Raw genomic sequence first — 19,091 nt, 5'->3', positions numbered from 1 at the left:
GCCAAAGAGTGGATAAGTTGGAAACCATTTCCGATAATTTAATCCTGAGACATAATGCTTTGGAAGATGATCAGCTTACTATACAAGAGGAACTGGCCAATCTCAAGTCATATTGCGAGGACCTGGAAAACAGGAATCGCAGGCAAAACCTCAGAATTAGAGGGGCTCCAGAAAGTGTGCTGCCGAAGGATATTAGACAATACTTGCGGGCACTATTTTCTGAACTTTGTCCGGATTTGCCTGCGGAGGCTTGGAGATTCGACAGAGCTCATAGAGCTTTGGGCCCCAAAAGACCGGGTCAAGCTAATCCCAGAGACATCATTGTGTGCTGCCATTATTTTGAAAGCAAAGAGAAAGTTCTTAAAGCAACAAGAAATTCGGCACATATTGAATACCAAGGGGCAATTTTACAAATTTATAATGATATTTCTCCCATCACGCTGGCGAGACGGAGAGAGCTTAAGACTGTGACGCAATACCTTCGAGCTCAGAATGTTCCCTACAGATGGGGATTCCCCTTCAAGCTACTTACCACCGTGAAGGGACAACAATATACCCTTTCCGACCCCCGGATGTGCGACGCGTTTCTGAAGAACCTAGGGGTGCCAAATCCTTTGCCATCGAAGGAAGCATCTCAAATCCCACCACCTCGGATGACTCCGGAATGGGAATCGACAAGCCCGCAAAGATCCCGTCCACCCTCTTCACCTCCACGCAGATCTGATCCGCCTCCTTGAGGGATTCTACGCTGTAGGGGGTCCCCCTTGCTTTATCTTTTTTCTAGGTTGCCTTCCCACTTCTACTTTTGAGTGGTCGACTATCCGTGCCTACCCTGCGGAAGGGTGTGTATTTTTCTTTTTCTCTCACCGGTTTCTTCTCGCCTAGACTTTCCCGCCGACACCGGTACTTGCGAGGAGTGTACTGTACCTATGGTGTCCCCAGTTACCGAAGGTCAGGTAACACCACTGTTTGCTCATGTCTGTTATTGGTTTTTGTTGATTGTTGTTTCTGCTTTTGATTTTTTTTTTTGGAGGCCTCCTATTTTTTGATATCTACCATTTCCCATATGGAGACGACCAAATATTTCCCGATTGCTCTTCAGCTCACTCAATCCGACCACCCCTATCTCTCTCTGCTAATTTTTTTCAGTCCTGCTCCTGGGCGGCTGTTTGGACTACGATTCACAGTCTTTTTTTTGTCCATTGACTTTACCCCTGTCAGTTTACAGATTGTACTTTCGCGTGGTTGGCACGCATTGTGTGGGGCTGTTTTTATCTATTTAAGGGTTATCGTTAGGCTTGCAAAGTTGTATGTTTTCCTTAAATTGGTTGTGTTCGGTCCACTGTATGAGCCTATTAGCACAGTGTCCTTTTTTGATTATTTAAGATGTTGCGTCTGGTCTCTTTGAATGTCAAGGGACTTAATAGTCCTAGAAAGAGAACCTTGGCTTTGAAAGAGATCCAACGCTTTCGGGCTGAGGTGGCTTTCCTACAGGAAACACATTTTAAAGCATCGGATAACTATAGACTCAATTCTCATATCTATTCCAGAATTTACCAGGCCTCAGGTCCCCATAAAAAGGCTGGGGTTATGATTTTGATACATAGGGACTGCCCCTTGGTTATTACGAAACAAGTGGCTGACCCGAATGGACACTTTATTCTGCTGCAAGGCTCCTACGTGGATACCCCGATTACTCTCCTGAATGTATATATTTCGAATGTGAAACAGATCCGAATGGTTCGTAAATCTCTATCTTTGATGAACAAATACTCTTCTCCTGTAATGATAATGGGTGGTGACTTCAACTTAGTGCTTTCTGAACATCTTGATAGGTACCCCAGTCCCTCCCCTACATCACGGGTCCCTTATAAGGCTAAACAGTTTCGGGCTTTGATTAGATCTCATGCATTATTTGACTCATGGCGTATAAGTAACCCAAGGGATAGGAGATATACTTTCTACTCATCCCCTCACGACGCTTCCATGAGGCTAGACTATTTTCTTGTCTCCCAGAATTGCCTGAAATTTCCTTTTTCTGCCTCTATACAGGCAATCTCCTGGTCTGACCATGCCCCTATCACCTTGACCATTGCACTTCCACCTAAACTCCACAGACAATCGCATTGGAGATTGAATGAAACTATTCTAAACGATGTAAAAACCAGGGAAACTGTAGCGGGTCACCTTAAAGATTATTTTGCAGATAATAGAGGCTCCATTGAATCTTTAGCTTTGACATGGGAAGCCCATAAGGCTGTACTACGGGGCCACCTTATTTCGCTATCCTCTGCTAAACGCCGTAGTAGAAGACAGGAGATTTACTGCCTAGAGAACAAGTTACGTAACCTAGAGCTTGTTTACCAACAGGATCCGAACCCAAAAACGGCTTTAGATATCCAAGCCTTGCGTTCCTCGCTTAAACAAATGGCTATTTTAGATGCGGAAAAAACCTTAATTTGGTCAAGAAGAAAATATTACCAGATGGGGAATAAAGCCCACACAATCTTAGCAAACCAGTTGAGGAAACGCTCCAGACTCTCTCAGATTTTATCTATACAATCTCATACTGGAGACGTCGTGCACAATCCCGCACAGATCTCAAAAGCTTTCCACTCCTACTATTCTGCATTATATAATTTGTTCCCGGTAGATTCCCATATGGCTGAATCCAAATCTACACAGATAGCCCAATTTTTAGAAAACTGTGGTCTGCCTGTCCTCTCAGAGGAAGATTTGGAAATTCTCAATGGTGAGGTGACTAACGAGGAGGTTCTTAGTGTATTGGGGTCCCTTCCGCTCCACAAATCTCCAGGTCCTGACGGGTTCTCCAACTCTTATTATAAGACGTTCCAAACAATTCTTTCCCCAATTCTAACGGAATTGTTTAATCTTTTTCTCTTGGGGAAGGAAACTATTCCGGATTCCATGCTATCTTCTTATATAACTGTCCTTCCTAAAGAGGGTAAGGACCCTTCATTGTGTGGAAATTATAGGCCCATAGCACTACTTAATAGTGACTTAAAGATATTTACCAAATTGTTGGCGCAACGACTGACCCCGCTATTGCCTAAGCTGATCCATTCAGATCAGGTGGGCTTCATTACAGGACGGCAGGCAGGAGATAACACTCGTAGGGCAATAGATCTTATTGACATGATTCAATCAAAAGGTACCCCCTCAGTGCTGTTGAGCCTAGACGCTGAGAAAGCCTTCGACCGGTTAGACTGGACCTATATGACTCAACTACTTCAGCATATGGGTTTTCAGGGCCCCTTCCTACAAGCTATCAAATTGTTATATACGACCCCGTCAGCCTACTTGAAGATGAATGGAGATGGTGGAACCCCAATACACATTAGAAATGGTACGAGACAGGGCTGCCCTCTTTCTCCCCTGCTCTACGCTCTCAGCATAGAGCCTTTAGCTGCTAAAATTAGAGCGCACCCAGATATTTCAGGTATAACCGTTGGCAGGGAGGAATATAAAATTTCACTTTTCGCAGACGACATTTTGTTGACTCTTAGTAACCCTTTTATTTCCCTGCCCAACTTACATGGTCTTCTACGACTTTATAGTACAGTGGCTGGATATAAAATTAATTGGGCAAAGTCTGAGGCCCTCTCCTTTCACTTAGAAGGGTCTTCTAAAACAGCCCTGCAAGCCGATTTTCATTATAAATGGCAGACTTCTCACATACAATATCTGGGAATTAAACTAACTCCGCACTATCATCAACTTTACCGAACAAATTTTACCCCTGTAGTGAAACAGATCACGTCAGATATGTCAGATTGGAAACAATATAACATCTCATGGTTGGGCCGTATAACTGCGGTTAAGATGTCTGTTCTTCCCAAACTGCTGTATCTCTTTGAAACTATTCCAGTTCAAATTCCCTCTTCCACTCTAGACCAGATTCAAAAAACGATATTTAGTTATATCTGGGGATCCACTAAGGCTAGATTACCTCGCTCCGTGCTGTTAGCGGGAAGAAGCCAGGGGGGCCTAGCAGTGCCGAATATTCGGAAATATTATGAGGCATCTCATTTACGCCAAACGCTAGCTTGGCTGCAACCGAATCCTCCCACTAGGTGGGCCACGCTAGAATCTGAATGGTTGGCTCCTTTCCATATCAGTAATCTGATTTTGAGCACTAAGCCTAAACTACAAATACCGGCCATGGCGCCGAAACCAATACAATTCACTCAATTTATTTGGAGACGTTGTCTTAAACTATATCGGATTTGTAAATTCCCTTCTATTTTAACTATACTTTCCGCTAATCCGGATTTTCCCCCGGGACAACGTAAAGCTTTCCATAAAGATTGGAATTCTTATTCTCTAATTAGAGTTAAAGATTTTTTTAGCCCTGTGGGGAAAAAACTGTCTACGTATGACGAACTTCAATCGAGATGTAACTGGGGCCTAGATAAAACGATGGCCTATCTGCAAGTTAAACATTACATAACGACGCTACTTGGGCAGACACCAAACCTTCAGTTGACCCCATTTGAGAGGGTGTTAGGGGGGATTTCCCCTGTAAAGGTCTCATCTCTCAATTATACGGATTAATGAATATGCTGCCGGAGGACCCTTTTCCCAAACATTCTTATATGCGGTACTGGGAATCTGAATGGGATAGGGAACTGTCCCTGAATCAATGGGGTAAAATTTGGGAGAATGCACGTAAAATAGTAGTTTGCACTCAACAAAAAGAGAGTGTATACAAGACTATGATGAAGTGGTATCTTACACCTGACAGACTCTCCAGAATCTATCCACAATCCAGTCCTATGTGCTGGAGAGATTGTCAATTTAGGGGCACACTTCACCATATTATGTGGACTTGCCCGAAACTGTCTGAATTTTGGGTGGCGGTTTCCGGGTTAATATCCTCGGTCATGAGAACTCCCATTACTATTGAGATGCCCAATTTATTGTTAGCACTCCCAGTTCCGAAATTGTCGAATGCGGTCCAAAAATGGATCAACCAAGTAGCCACTGTAGCACGGTTGGCTATTACTTCCAAATGGAAATCGCCAACGGTCCCTACGATTCAGGAGGTCATCTCCAGACTCGATATAAATAGGAAGTTCGAGGAAATGACAGCTCGGATAACCGATACCCTGCAACAACACAATGATGTCTGGGGGAACTGGGAGTACTACAAAACCACAATAGCTGATGTGACCTAGTTTCCCCGCTCTTGGTTTTTTCCACTGGGCATGGTTATTCCATTACTGGTCTCCATATTTTATTTTATTTTATTTTGTTTTGTTTCCTTTCCTTTTCTCTTCTTTTTTCTTTTTCCTTTGATCTCTTTATGGTTCTTTCCTATCTTTTCTCTCATTACTGTTACAGTATTGTGATAATAGTCTCCGGCTGTATTGTTTTAATAACTGCTGTGACTGTTGTACGAAGACAAGCAACATAATGTATCGATTACTTTACTTGTACTGTACTGAGAAAACAATAAAAATTTTAAGTTACAAAAAAAAAAAAAAATGACTATTTTCAGCATTTATATGGCATATTTTTTCTGGCAACTGTGCTTCAGTGGCTGCAACCAAAAAAACTGGGCAAACAATGTCTACAAGGTCAACGTATGGCGAAAAATTACTATTTTCAGCATTTATATGGCATATTTTTTCTGGCAACTGTGCTTCAGTGGCTGCGTCCAAAAAAACTGGGCAAACAATGCCTACAAGGTCAACGTATGGCAGTTGTTTAAAGAGAACAGTAGATTACTAGCCAGCAAAGCTACCTAAGCTAAAATGTCCCTCAAATCCCTGCAGACTTCTGTCCCTCCAATACAGAGCAGTATCAAGCAGATTACTAGCCAGCAAACTTACTATCATCTGTCCCTGAAATCACTAACAGCTCTCCCCCTACACTATCTCTTCCAAGCACACACAGGCAGATTTTTCAGATACATTTTTGCCCTTGATCCCCCTCTGGCATGCCACTGTCCAGGTCGTTGCACCCTTTAAACAACTTTAAAATCATTTTTCTGGCCAGAAATGTCTTTTTTAGATGTTAAAGTTCGCCTTCCCATTGAAGTCTATGGGGTTCGCGAACCGTTCGCGAACCGCTCGCATTTTTGCGCAAGTTCGCGAATATGTTCGCGAACTTTTTTTCCGACGTTCGCTACATCCCTAGCCCTAATTGAGTAGGGAAAACAACAGCCTGCCAGAAAGCAGTTCCATCCTAAAGTGATGGCTCTTTCTGATAGCACATGACCAGGCACAATGGCCTGAGATGGCGCCTACACACCAATATTACAACTAAAAAAATACACTTGCTAGTTCAGGAATTAAATTTTACATGGTAGAGTAAATTATTTACAGTGTAAACAGTGTAATTTAGGGTAAGGCCAGACGAGGAGATTCGGGGAGATTTTGTCGCCTGGTGACTTATCGCCATGTCTTATGCGCGACTATCTACCCAAACTGCCTCAGCGTCTTTTCCCCATAGGCTACAGCGCATAATCGCCTGCGCTAATGCACACGCGCCGATGCGTTTTCAATAGTCGCCCAAAGTTGCCTCAAAATCTCCCCGAATCTCCTCGTCTGGCCTTACCCTTAGAGATAAAAACTACATTATAAAAATCATGACAGAATCCCTTTAAGAATGATAGCTAAATAGACAGACAGATAGAACCTATGATCCTATGGATAATGTCAGTGCCCAAAGCAAAATACAATAAATCAAGCCTGGTTTATAAATGTCCCGTGTTCCATAGGGATGATAGCTGTGACTTAAGGTCACTTTCTCTGTCCCACTTGCTGCTAGGTCTTTAGGTATAACCACATGACTAAAAATGTGCAATAAAATACACCAAAAGTTCTGAATCACTGAAATATTTATAGTTTTTTTTTATAGTAAATGTTAACAGATTGTTTTGTTTGGATTTTGTTTATAAAAAATATTGAAAAAATTACTCATTGGGTTGGCATACATTTGCAGGCATCTACATACGTAGGACTCCAGCAATTGAAAATACAGGATGGCAGAAAAAAAGTTCCATGCAGAGAATTAGCCCAATGATCTATGGTTAGTAGTTTTTGTTCTATTACCTCTTCAAAGCACACACACATCCAGTCATTTGATCTCTGCTACTGACTTACAGTGACACCTGCAGGACCTCCACATGCATGCAATCCAAGCACCATGACTCTATATCTGCTTATTCTCTCCCATTCAGCAGCTATCCATTGGGAGCAGTTTTACGCAGGATCATTATGGTAATTTTTTACCTGGCAAGAGGTAGGTTTGTAATATTACATTGTCTGGGCTGTACAAAACATGGACACTTTAACAAAAGAAGTGACTAAGGCTCCTTTTTTTGGTGAAGATTTCTACAATGGTAAGAAGACTTAAAGAGATAGTGTGACATACATAAAAGGGGCTGATTTTAGTAAGTCCATTTATCTTCATTTGCACATTATGATGAAGACACACGGGGGTAAAAGTAACGGCTACTTGTTGTGGATACAAAATGGCAAAAAAATACCTTGGCATAGGCAATGCTGAGAATTGGCTCTGCTAAAACACACAGCCGGGACAAGTAGCTGCTACGAGAAGCTCTGTGTGTCTTCACCCTTACATTCATGTTTTGTGACAAATGTGTTTTCTGACTTTCCAAGAATGGGTTAGGTCTAGCTTTATCATAAAAAGCAAAGCACAAACAGATTCGGGGAGATTTAGTCGCCGGGCGACTTCGGAAAATGAAGCTCCGCATGTGCTTTAGCGCAGGTGACTTTTCATTATAACAGATGGGAAGACATGCAAAGGTAGTTCGCGGAGATTGTCGCCCAGAAGAAGCGGCGATTAGTCGCCAGGCGAAAAAATCTCCCCGAATCTCCTCGTGTGGACTAACCCTTAAACTCTCTTATACAGGCAACACTATTAAAACAAAAGTTCGTCTTCTTTTTGTCTGATACACAAATGCCACCCTTTCATTAAAGGGGTGGTTCACTAATTCTAAGCAACTTTTCAATTGGTCTTCATTATATATTTGTTATAGTTTTTGAATTGTTTGCCTTCTTCTGACTCTTTCCAGCTTTAAAAAAAAAAGTAAAATAAAACCCCCCATTGCCCTGTAAGGCTACAAATGTATTGTTATTGCAACTTTTTATTACTCGTGTTTTTATTCAGGCCCTCTCCTTTTCATATTCCAGTCTCTTAATCAGTGACTGGTTGCTAGGGTAACTTGGACCCTAGCAACCAGACTGCTAAAACTGCAAACTGTAGAACTACTGAAAAAAAGTTAATTAACTCCAATTAATTAAACCCCAAATATTAAAAAATATTAAAAAATGAAAACCAAAAGCATTAACTATCAGTTAACTAAAAAGGTGAACAACCCCTGTTAATTAGGCATGTGGGATTTCTGTATTACATTTAGTATATACACAAATGTATCAGACAGTCCTCCTTTAAAAATCTGACACCACAAATTCCAGTTGACAGCTTGCTTTACATCTGCACCTTTTCCAAAGAAAGTGGAAGTATTAATCATTATACATTCTGTTATTAGAACGCGCTCACTCACCTCGACAAAGGTCACAATGTCATTTGAAATGTAACATTAATAAATGTTATTCACTTTAAAAGGAGTGAGATTGTCCTCTTTAATAATTCTATGCCAATCTACTTTACATTGAACCTCTCCAGTCTATGCATATTTGATGTGTGACCATTACTATTGCATGTATATACTGTAGTTATTATATGCCACGGAGGGGGCATGGCGATTAATATACTTCTGTACTTCTATCAAATATTGAAATTTTTTCTTTTTTAAAATCTACATAATGTTTGACCTGACAAGTTCTGCCTTTCCAGTAACATTTTTCATTCTTTCCATTTAAATTGTATGTGGGGTGGGGTGGGGTGGGGGGTAAGATGTGCCATTTTAACTCCTGGGAGGAAGATACTGACCTGGTTACAATAAAGCAATTATTTTACAGACAATTTCAACAGGTAGCAGGGCACAGGGAATATGCAGAGTTTAAAATATGCTATAAAAAGAGACAGTCAGCTAAATATATAAAATATACAACTTCTATGAACACAGATTATTGCACATGTTCACTAGAGCCAAGAATAAACTATTGGGCCCTGCACCACCACCCCATTGACTCCTCCAAGTGATCCTGCTCACTCAGTCCCATTTGTCTCTTAGAATCCATCTATCTCCATTCAGTCACCATCAGGGGCGTGACTACAGAGGAAACAGACCCTGCAGCTATAGGGGGGGCCCAGAAGGTAAAAGTGCCCCATGAGGTCCCAGTTCAAATACAATTTCAGTAAATATTAGTAAAACAGTAGTGATAGGCAAATTCCCGCGATTCGCCGCCGGTGAATAAATTCGCGAAAATTTGCCAGTAAAAATGCCCCTTTGTCCAAAAAACGGACGCCGTCGTCAAAAAAAGACGCCGGTGTCAAAAACCAGATGCTGGCGCCGTTTTGCGAATTTTTTGCCATTCCGCGAATTTCGCAGGAATTTTTGGCGAAACGCCCAGCACTATAAAACAGATCAACCTCTAGACAATGAAAAATTATTTGCTGTGGGGCCCAGTAATATCTAGTTACACCACTGTATACAAGATAGATAGATAGATAGATAGATAGATAGATAGATAGATAGATAGATAGATAGATAGATAGATAGATAGATAGATAGATATTGTTTATACTTATGTGCATACTTTCTACACAGCTTGTGGTGTTAGAGTTGCTGACTGTTGTGTAATGGCTGCATGAGTCTGCTAATAAAGCACTGTTATACTCTCCTCATCCTCGGCTACACAAACATAATTTCCTAAACCCATGATAAGGCATTTAGCCACATCTCCATTTGGCATTCATATGGATCTAAAAAATGATGGCAGATCTGATAAACCTCCTGCAATGACAGGGTCATGGACAGTTCACATAAAAAAGTACTAAATGTCAATGAATTAATAGTGTGTGTGTGAATGTGTGTTAATGATGAAGAATACTGAACTGCAAATATCCCTGTCCAGCAATGAATAAAGCAGGAACTAAACTACCATTATCCAATAATCTATAAAAGCTAAGAGCTGGTAAAAAGCACCCAGAACGTGCCATGAAAAAAACGCACAGTGATAGGCTACATTCTATTTGTAAGAGGAGCAGTGAAGTGAGACTGTTTCATGTTTTTCTCACAGTGCCTTACACTGAAACTTTATCAAATGAAAAACATTTGTCCATAATTCAGATTTGCACTTAATCCAGGCAGAGCAGAAGAGAAAGCAATTAACCACAAATTATTATTCGAAATGAAGATCACATAAGCATTTCTTAACATTCTGTCAATGGTAATGCGGCCTCAGCAGGGACACACAATATTCCTTCTCTGCTACTAAAGTTGCCATATTGCTTGCCTCAGGTGGTTAATTCTGCACCAGACGTACCTGTATAATAAATCCTTTTCTGCAAATCAGCCGTAGGAATGGTATTTCTAAGGCAATTTCATATATAAAACAAATAACATAAAGAGACACTGTTCTAGCTGTCCTAATGGAGTTCTGCTGCCAGGTACAGTGATCCAACTGATCTTTATGGCCACAGTATATGAATATTATAATCAGACTAATACAATCAGTATTTACTAAAATACATAACTGGCTAACTAAACTTTTTAGTTTGGACAGTACTGGCTACCCATTCACGCTTGTTCTTTATAGAATTTAAGCTACTTAGTTAAAGGAACAGTAACGCCAAAAAAGTGTTTTAAAGTAATGCAAATATAATATACTGTTGCCCTGCACTGGTAAAACTGGAGTGTTTGCTCCACAAGCTATAGTTACTACTACTACAGTTATATAAACAAGTTGCTGTGTAGTCATAGGGATAGACATTTAAAGCAGAAAAGGCACAGGATTACACAGCCGATACCACATGGTACCATTATATGCTAAACCCACTTTATGCACTGTCAACATACCCAGGTTCCATGCCAGGCAAGGACCCAGAAGAAAGTCACAATATTTCACTGTTATTTAATATTATTGCAGCTCACATTAAAGGAGAAGGAAAGCTACTAAAGCAGTTTATTGCCAATAGATTAGCCACAATAGTGCAAGCTATACCACTTTATTTATTCTGCAGAATGCTTTACCATACATCAGTAAACAGCTCTAGAAGCTCTGTTTGTTTAGGATAGGAGCTGCCATATTAGCTTGGTGTGACATCACTTCCCACCTGAGACTCTCCCTGCTCACTCATAGCATTGGGTTCAGATTACAGCAGGGAGGAGAGGAGGGAGGGGAGAAAGGGGGGAGAGGGAGAGAGGAGCAAACTGAGCATGCTCAAGCCCAAGCCCTGGAGGTTTAAGCTGAAGGCAGGAAGTCTGATACAGAAGCCCATGTGTATACAATAGAAGGAAAGAAATTCAGTGTTTCTTTTGACTCTGGACTCAGAGCAGCATTACTTTGAGGGTTTACTGGTGTATTTATATAGACCTTTCTGATAAAGCTTACTCAGTTTTAGCCTTTCCTGCTCCTTTAAGGGCTGTCCATTTTGTAAATTTACAGTAAGGCAGTGTCATTCCTGTCATTCCTGAATAAAGTTGGAAATAAAACATATGTTTTCTAGAGATTCAATAACTTTTTTTGCCCCTGACGTACTTCAGCAACAGCAAAGAACACCGGATTTGTATAAATACTCACCAGAAACATTGCTTCTTACTTTGTTCAATAACTACTTTGGTTGTTCAATAACTACTTTTATGCAAAATGGAAACAATTTATAATACCTCACAAGGGGAATGTAAACTCATTAATATCACACTGAAAGTACAGCGCAGGAACAGGTACTATCAACACAGCGCACACATACCAAATTAAAAAAAGCCGATTTAATGGAACTTATCTCCACAGTGCATGAGAAATGTTTGCCTATCAATTACCGATTAAGGCACATAATATGAGGTACGTGTGTATCTAAGAGCTGCTGTGCTAACTAGGGTTGCCACCTTTTCTAGAAAAATATACCAGCCTTCCTATATGTTTCTTTTCTATTAATAGCATTGGCATCAGGCATATTTTTTAATGGCCTGTTCAAATGGCAAAACTAGTGCCAATTCATATCCTTATTACAAGTAATTAGCAGCCCCCAAATGTGCCCAATACTCTACAGATGCCCTGTTTCCAACCTGCTGGTTTAAGTGAAAGTATGAAAGCCCAGCAGGGGCAGCCGTCAGCAGTCTTAACCCAGAAAAACATGGGTTAATAAACCTTTTAAGTCACGTAGTGTTGAAATAACTAATCTAATCTAATACATCTTACACTGGAACTTAAATTAATGCACACCCCAAATTCCACCCTATTAGCCTTCATGCTATGATTTCAGGAGGATTTTCTACAAATTTTTTCCCTAATTTTTCCCTAACTGGACTTCAGTTTGAGCCCTCCAACCTCTGCTCTGGGCAAACTATGGCTTCCATAACTGTAGTCCGTTACAACCCTGTAGAACAGGGGTCCCCAACCTTTTTTTACCCCTGAGCCACATTCAAATGTAAAAAGAGTTGGGGAGCAACACAAGCATGCAAGAAGTGGGCTTACAGTCTACAGGAGGCTGTTTCTAACAGTAAAAATGGTTTATATGTAACCAAAACTTGCCTCCAAGCCTGGGATTCAAAAATAAGCACCTGCTTTGAGACCACTGGGAGCAACATCCAAGGGGTCCGAGAGCAACATGTTGCTCACAAGCCACCGGTTGGGCATCACTGCTGTAGAAGATGGAAAAACAAATCAAGCAGTCAGGAAAGTAATGTTACATACTTTCATAGCTCGATCAGGTTGAAAAAAGACAAAGTCCATCAAGTTCAACCCCTCCAAACGAAACCCAGCATCCATACATACACATACTGACAAATCCATACACTCACATAAACTATATATACTCATACACTAACTATAGATTTTTCATTTCACAAGTCAAGTGTTGTTTCTATATATATATATATATATAATATATATATATATATATATATATATATATATATATATATATATATATATAATCTTTCGATAAGGACCCGCACTCCAATGTTTCGTGAAAAAAGTTTTTTTATTTTAACTTGTGCATCCAACGTTTCGGCCCATGCCTGGGCCTTTATCATCCTTGATAAAGGCCCAGGCATGGGCCGAAACGTTGGATGCACAAGTTAAAATAAAAAAACTTTTTTCACGAAACATTGGAGTGCGGGTCCTTATCGAATGATTGTATGCTGAAGCTTTGACCGAGCACCCACAGTATCTCCAAGACTGGATTTGAGTGCAAGCGTTTTTATATATATATATATATATATATATATATATATATCCAAAGGTAGTTAGAGATGCTGTAAATAAGAAACACTGCTTTTCATACTGATCAAGTCAAAAGGTGCAGCAGTCTATTTTCATAAGTCCAAGCAGGAGAAGGCTGCCTTGGACACTTTCAGATTTTATAAAGATTTCCTCAAGTAACAAATATATATTCTATGCAGGTTGTAATGCTAAGAATTAGCCCCTCTAGTCACCCATTTAAACAACCAGCACACAGGGTGCAAACCATTCCCATTTGTAAACAAAGCCATGTGTACTTAAGGCAACTGCTGGAAAATTGCCTTTCTAGTAATGATTCAGGTAGGGAGTGAATATAAATGAATGGAAAAGGAAACTTGTGCCTGCGTATATGCATGCTGCTCATCAATGAATCCATCTACTTCTCTCCTTGCAAATCTGTAGACACCACTATGCCTTCTGGGATCTTATTCAGTTACCCAAAATGTCAGACTTGATGTAGAGCAGCACATAGGAAGTAAAGGAAGACAAACAAAACACTCAGAAAATGAAACAATTGAGTAACCTGATTTTAATTCTGGGGACAATGTAGAAAAGAAAGCAACGAGACAAATAAAACAAATTAGTTAACAGTAGTGAGACCGAGGAAGTTGTCCCAGTTCCCACAATGAGTAAGTATCTGTCAGTAAGCAAATTTAATGCATCCATCAGGGTAGGAATTTCATTATCTGCCAGAGATAACCCTATGACCAAAGGCATGGAAAGCCTCATTAGTGACAGCAACTTTCATCCCAATCCCATACAGGTAAATGGAAGGAACCAAATGAGTGCAAGTGAAAATAATTGAATTTCAATCCCCACCCCCCCCCCCCAAAATAAAATCACACTATCAAAAGTTTTTAGAAGACATATTATTTAAGATTCGTGGAAATATCCAATTCTCTCAATAGTGGAATGCAGATATATAAGAAAGATACAATTCAGCTAAAAACAAAAGACAGACAAATTTAGACAGAAATATAACATAGAACAGCTTGTGGAGCAGTTGCAGAAACTCACACCCCAACATTAGGTCCACCGCCCCCCACAGACTCACCTTGCACAGTTTCTGGTAGCGAGGAGAGGACACTGCCATCCTTTGCAAGTGATGCAACAAGACCACAACTTTCTGCAGAGATGTTCTCACCACAGCCATCATTTTAAGTTTGCCACACTTCTGCAGGCACCTCAGAATTTGCATTATAAATGAAAAGCGGCAATCATTTCCTCATGGTCACTGGACAACCATTTGCCAGCTGTCTGAGCATGCTCCCTTCCAAATATTAGGGGGAAAAAACACTTTCGGGAGAGCAAAGCCCACACTGCTTTCAATGGCAGGAGAGGATTTCATCTCCTAAGTTTGATTCCCTGAAACCAAAATCCTTACTAGGCAAGCTCCATAGAGGATGAGATTCCGTGCTGAAGGCAAAGCAGCAGAGCCAGGCTGCCTCAGCCAAACGCCAGCTTATCCTTGTGCAAAGCCATTCAATAGGGTGTGACTTAAGGAAGCGTAACAGAAAAACTGAAAGGCATTGTGGAGCCCCTGGAGAAGAGATGATGGATATACAAGTGAAGCCAATTTCCCGTAGCCGCTCTACACTGAAGGACAGAAGGAGCAGGAGAGGGAGGTTTGCACCCTTCCAGTGAAGAATGTGTTTTGTTCCCTGTTAGCTCGCCTCTGACTGAATGCAGCTCCAGAGAGAACTACAGACTGGTATAAATCTTCCCAGGGACACTGAGGGATAGCTGCTCTAATTATGAAAGCCATACGCTAAATGCTAATTGAATTAACTACACACGCAGGCAGAGGATGAGTGATACCTACTGAAAAATAATCAGAAAGTGGATAAATGTTTAAGATCATATATCCCCCCCCTATTATTCCTTCCGTTCATGAGCACCTGATTGTAACAGCATGTTAGTATTATTATCTTTTATAACAGGAGTCTCACCCATAAGAGGGCTATAGTTTCAGCAAGCATAAGAATGCTGTAGGCACAGCTCAGATGAGGACATGCTAATGCCTTCTCTAAATCAACCAAATTTTACAGGAAGAATCTTTTGTAATTGGTTATTGGAGGGGTAAGGAGTCAACAATGTGTGTTCTGTATGTGGAGCCACAATAGCTCAATGCTCCTTATCTAATCAGATCTGACACAGCAGCTTCCTATAAGGCAAATGGAAGCAGTACCAGTAAAAGAAAACACAGTATATGGCATATATTAAGTAATTTCTAGTAAGTACTGAATGCATTATTATCCTAGGGGTGCCAATCCCTCAGTCCTACAGATGCTGCTGTTAAATATTTTGGATAGGTTAAAGGGGTTGTTCACCTTCCAAACACTTTTTTGAGTTGTGTTGTTTTCAGATTGTTCACCATAAACACTTTTTTCAATTGCTTTCCATTTTTTTATTTCATAACCATTTTCCAAAAATGTAAGTTTCATTTTCAGTCTGGCAGCTCAGTGATCCAGGAGCATTCTAAACTTTTACAATTTGCTACATTTAGTTGATACAATTAGTTGATACAATCTTCAGCAGTATCTGTGGAATATTAGCAACTATTGACTCAATTCTAACAGTTGCCCAGCAGGGATAAATAAAACAAATGTATCACCTAAACATATCAATTTAGAAAAGTTAAAGAGTCGACGACCCCCCCCCCCCCTCCCAGAGCTGCTTTAGAAGGTGAAAAATGAAACTTTACACTTCAATATCAGAAAAATGGTCACAATTAGAAAATTGAAAGTAATTGGGAAAAGTCTTTATTTCTGGTGAACCATCTGAACCCAATTGAACTGAAAACAAAAAATGTTTGAAGGTAAACAACTCCTTTAAAAATTGTCTCCAATAACATTCTCACAGCCCAATTTTACTGGAAATATGCTAAGAAGGTTACTGCATGCTTCAAAGGTGGGAACCTACACCTCTCTAGAATGCAGCAGGATACATGTCAGCATGAAATACAAGATAGTGCTAAACATTTGACATGAGACAAATAGGATCTTGTATTCCTAGACAGAAATATTATTATTTCCTATCAAACGGCTTTTAAGTATACGCAGGCACCAGGGGAAGGCTATAATGCATATATATTACTGCTACTTTAAGAGTACAGCTTCCAGGCAAAAGGCTATTTTTATCACCAAAGCAGGGTTTTTTTCTGCTTTTGGATGCTTTTTCTAAAATAAATCCCAACAAGCTGTACACTATTAATAATGGCACAATAAATAATCAGCTCAAGCAGCATTAGTCTAAAACAGGGAAACCATTTACACTGCACCTGAAGCTTGAGGAACAACTAAAGGTTACTGGAGCATAAATGAGTATCATGCCTCTAGCATTACTGCACCCACTTTACCATGAAGCTATAGCATTCTGGTACATAGCAATACATCTCAAAACAACAACCCATATAGGCTTTCCCCCACTAACCCAAATTAATGTAACTGTCTGGATTTTAAAAAAAAATCTTTGTACATCAATGTAGCTCTGCAATGAATCTTCAAAAAAAAAAAAAAAAAAAAGCAAAAGAAGGAATAAAGCCAACTGTATCACAGAGAGCAAGCAGTGCCTTGTATAATTATGTTTGTACAGATCCAGTCGATTGCAGCACTTCAGGAGATTAGCAAATCAGTATTTCTAATTAAGCACGTAATACATTTATATAGATATGAATGAGCAGGAGCATTTCATACTCATGCTAATGAAGGGCATGCAGAATAGAGGAGCCAAGATAGCTCAGGCCTCTCACTGGTGTATTCATTCATACTTCTTGTTAGGACAGGGGCACATGGGCAGATTTGGTGAGATTTAGTCGCCTGGGGACTAATAGCCTCTTCTTCGGGGCGAAAATCTCCCTGAACTGCCTTCCCCCTGCCTTCCGCCTGTTATAATGAGAAAATGGCACAATGGCACTTGCGCTGCTTCGATTTCTGAAGTCGCCTACGCGTTTCGGGATACAATCCCTTAATCATAGGCCTATACCTATGATTAAGGGATTGTATCCCGAAACGCGTAGGGCCTTTGATCCCTGTTTTAGCTTGCAATAAAGACTTTTTTCCTCTTCAAGTGGAGTGCCGTCCATTCCTTTGGCACAGTTTGAGTTAAGCGGTGGGGACGCTGCGGACTGAGCACCCCTGAAGAGGAGCTGGAGCTGCTATAGGAGGGGAGGCTGAGCGGTCTCCTAGGAGAGACAGAGAAACTTCGGGAGACTTCGGAAATCGAAACACTGCGAGTGCATTGCCGCAGGCGATTTTTCATTTTAGCAGTCGGAAGGCAGGGGGAAGGCAGTTCGGGGTGATTGTCGCCCTGAAGAAGAGTCGATTAGTCGCCAGGCGACTAAATCTCCCCGAATGTGCCCGTGTGCCCCTGCTCACAGTCTGGGACTGCATAAAAGCATAAATACTGCTGATTTGTAGTTTTGTGAAATTATAGCATAGCAAACTGGCCAAATTGTAGCATTGTTCCTCCACATTTTCGTAGTCCCTAGGAGGGTGGCAAATGGTAATGTCACACAGGGATATACATTGCCTCTCTAACTGAACATTGCTATGCACTGAGATTAGTCAAATGACAGATGAGTATGGTGCAGATATGCAGCTCCGTGCACTGCACTTTGAATGGATAAATGCCATTTTCTATCCGTGTGCCATTACCCTAAAGCATTGATCCCCAACCAGTGGCTTGTGAGTAACATGTTGCTCATTAAAGCAGGTGTTTATTTCTGAATTTCAGGTTTGTCAGCAACCTTCAGTTGCATAAAAACAGGTGTAGCACTGCATAGGCTGCCAGTCCACATTGGGCAAACCTCCCAACTGTTCCATTTTCTGCAGGACATTCCCAATTTTGACAGCTCAGCCCGCAGTCCCAGGTTTATTACTGAAATGTCCAAGTTTCTCTTTGATCTACTGCATGCCAACTTCATTAGCCAAACTGTTATAACACATAAAACATGGCCCTAAAACTCTTAGAAATGTGTTCAAACTTTCATAACCTGCTGAATTTTGTAAAATGGACATGGTAGTGGGTATGGCCATTAAATGGGAATGGTCAAAAATGTTTTTTGATGTTTTTGCCCCTCTTTATATTTTTCACATGCTGGGAGGTAAGGCATAGGGCGTAAAGCACTTGGAATTCCCCCAGGACTCCAAACTGGCAAGAACTGGTCACTTTAACACAGTGATTGTGAATATAGATTTACACAGGACAATGTACTTAAGTCTTACAAACTCACATTATTCCTGGAATATTTTGTAACTATCCATGCTACCCCTTAGTCCAAAACATTCTTCCCAGTCCAATATTTTAACCAATCAAAGTCCAGCGTCCTTGTTTACACAATATTTCAACCTAACAATGTCCAGATTTTTGTTCATAAAACTTCATCTCCTTTGAGGTACATTGGGTTTGCATAGTCTTTGGTGATAACGCATTATAGATTATTCCAGACATGCTTGGTGGCTATGATCCCTTTTAAGGTATAAACAACTTACACAACTTCTGAAGAAAAAAAAACAGAGAATGCATACTTTTAGTTCTAAATAACAGTATGGCTGACGTATGGCTAAGCTACAATTCTGTCATGTAGCCTTCTATAAATCCTCTATTTGTGGCCTAGGTATTAGTTTGTGTAAGATCAAACTTATCCTCAATCCCCTCCTCTTGCCCCTAGTTAGGGCCACATCTTACACCTCCATATCCACAAAAGAATCAGACCTCAGATTGGGT

At 40.6% G+C, this 19,091-nt stretch overlaps 1 protein-coding gene across 6 annotated transcripts in view; it reads right to left on the bottom strand.

Moving 5' to 3' along the window:
- utrn.S (utrophin S homeolog) overlaps positions 1-19,091 on the bottom strand; it is a 446,216-nt gene that overhangs the window by 231,740 nt on the left and 195,385 nt on the right. The window contains exon 1 of one of the 6 annotated variants that reach the window (XM_041564421.1): positions 14,419-15,234. The exons of the other annotated variants lie outside the window; for them this stretch is intronic. Coding sequence (XP_041420355.1) covers positions 14,419-14,562 — 144 coding nt within the window. The 5' untranslated portion in view covers positions 14,563-15,234. Of the gene's footprint in view, positions 1-14,418; positions 15,235-19,091 lie in introns of those variants that run through there. 6 annotated transcript variants of the gene reach the window in all.

The sequence above is a fragment of the Xenopus laevis genome, chromosome 5S (assembly GCF_017654675.1).
Source record: "Xenopus laevis strain J_2021 chromosome 5S, Xenopus_laevis_v10.1, whole genome shotgun sequence".
Lineage (NCBI taxonomy): Eukaryota > Metazoa > Chordata > Amphibia > Anura > Pipidae > Xenopus > Xenopus laevis.
Note: the sequence above shows the minus strand (reverse complement) of the source record. Positions and strands in the feature narration are given on the sequence as shown.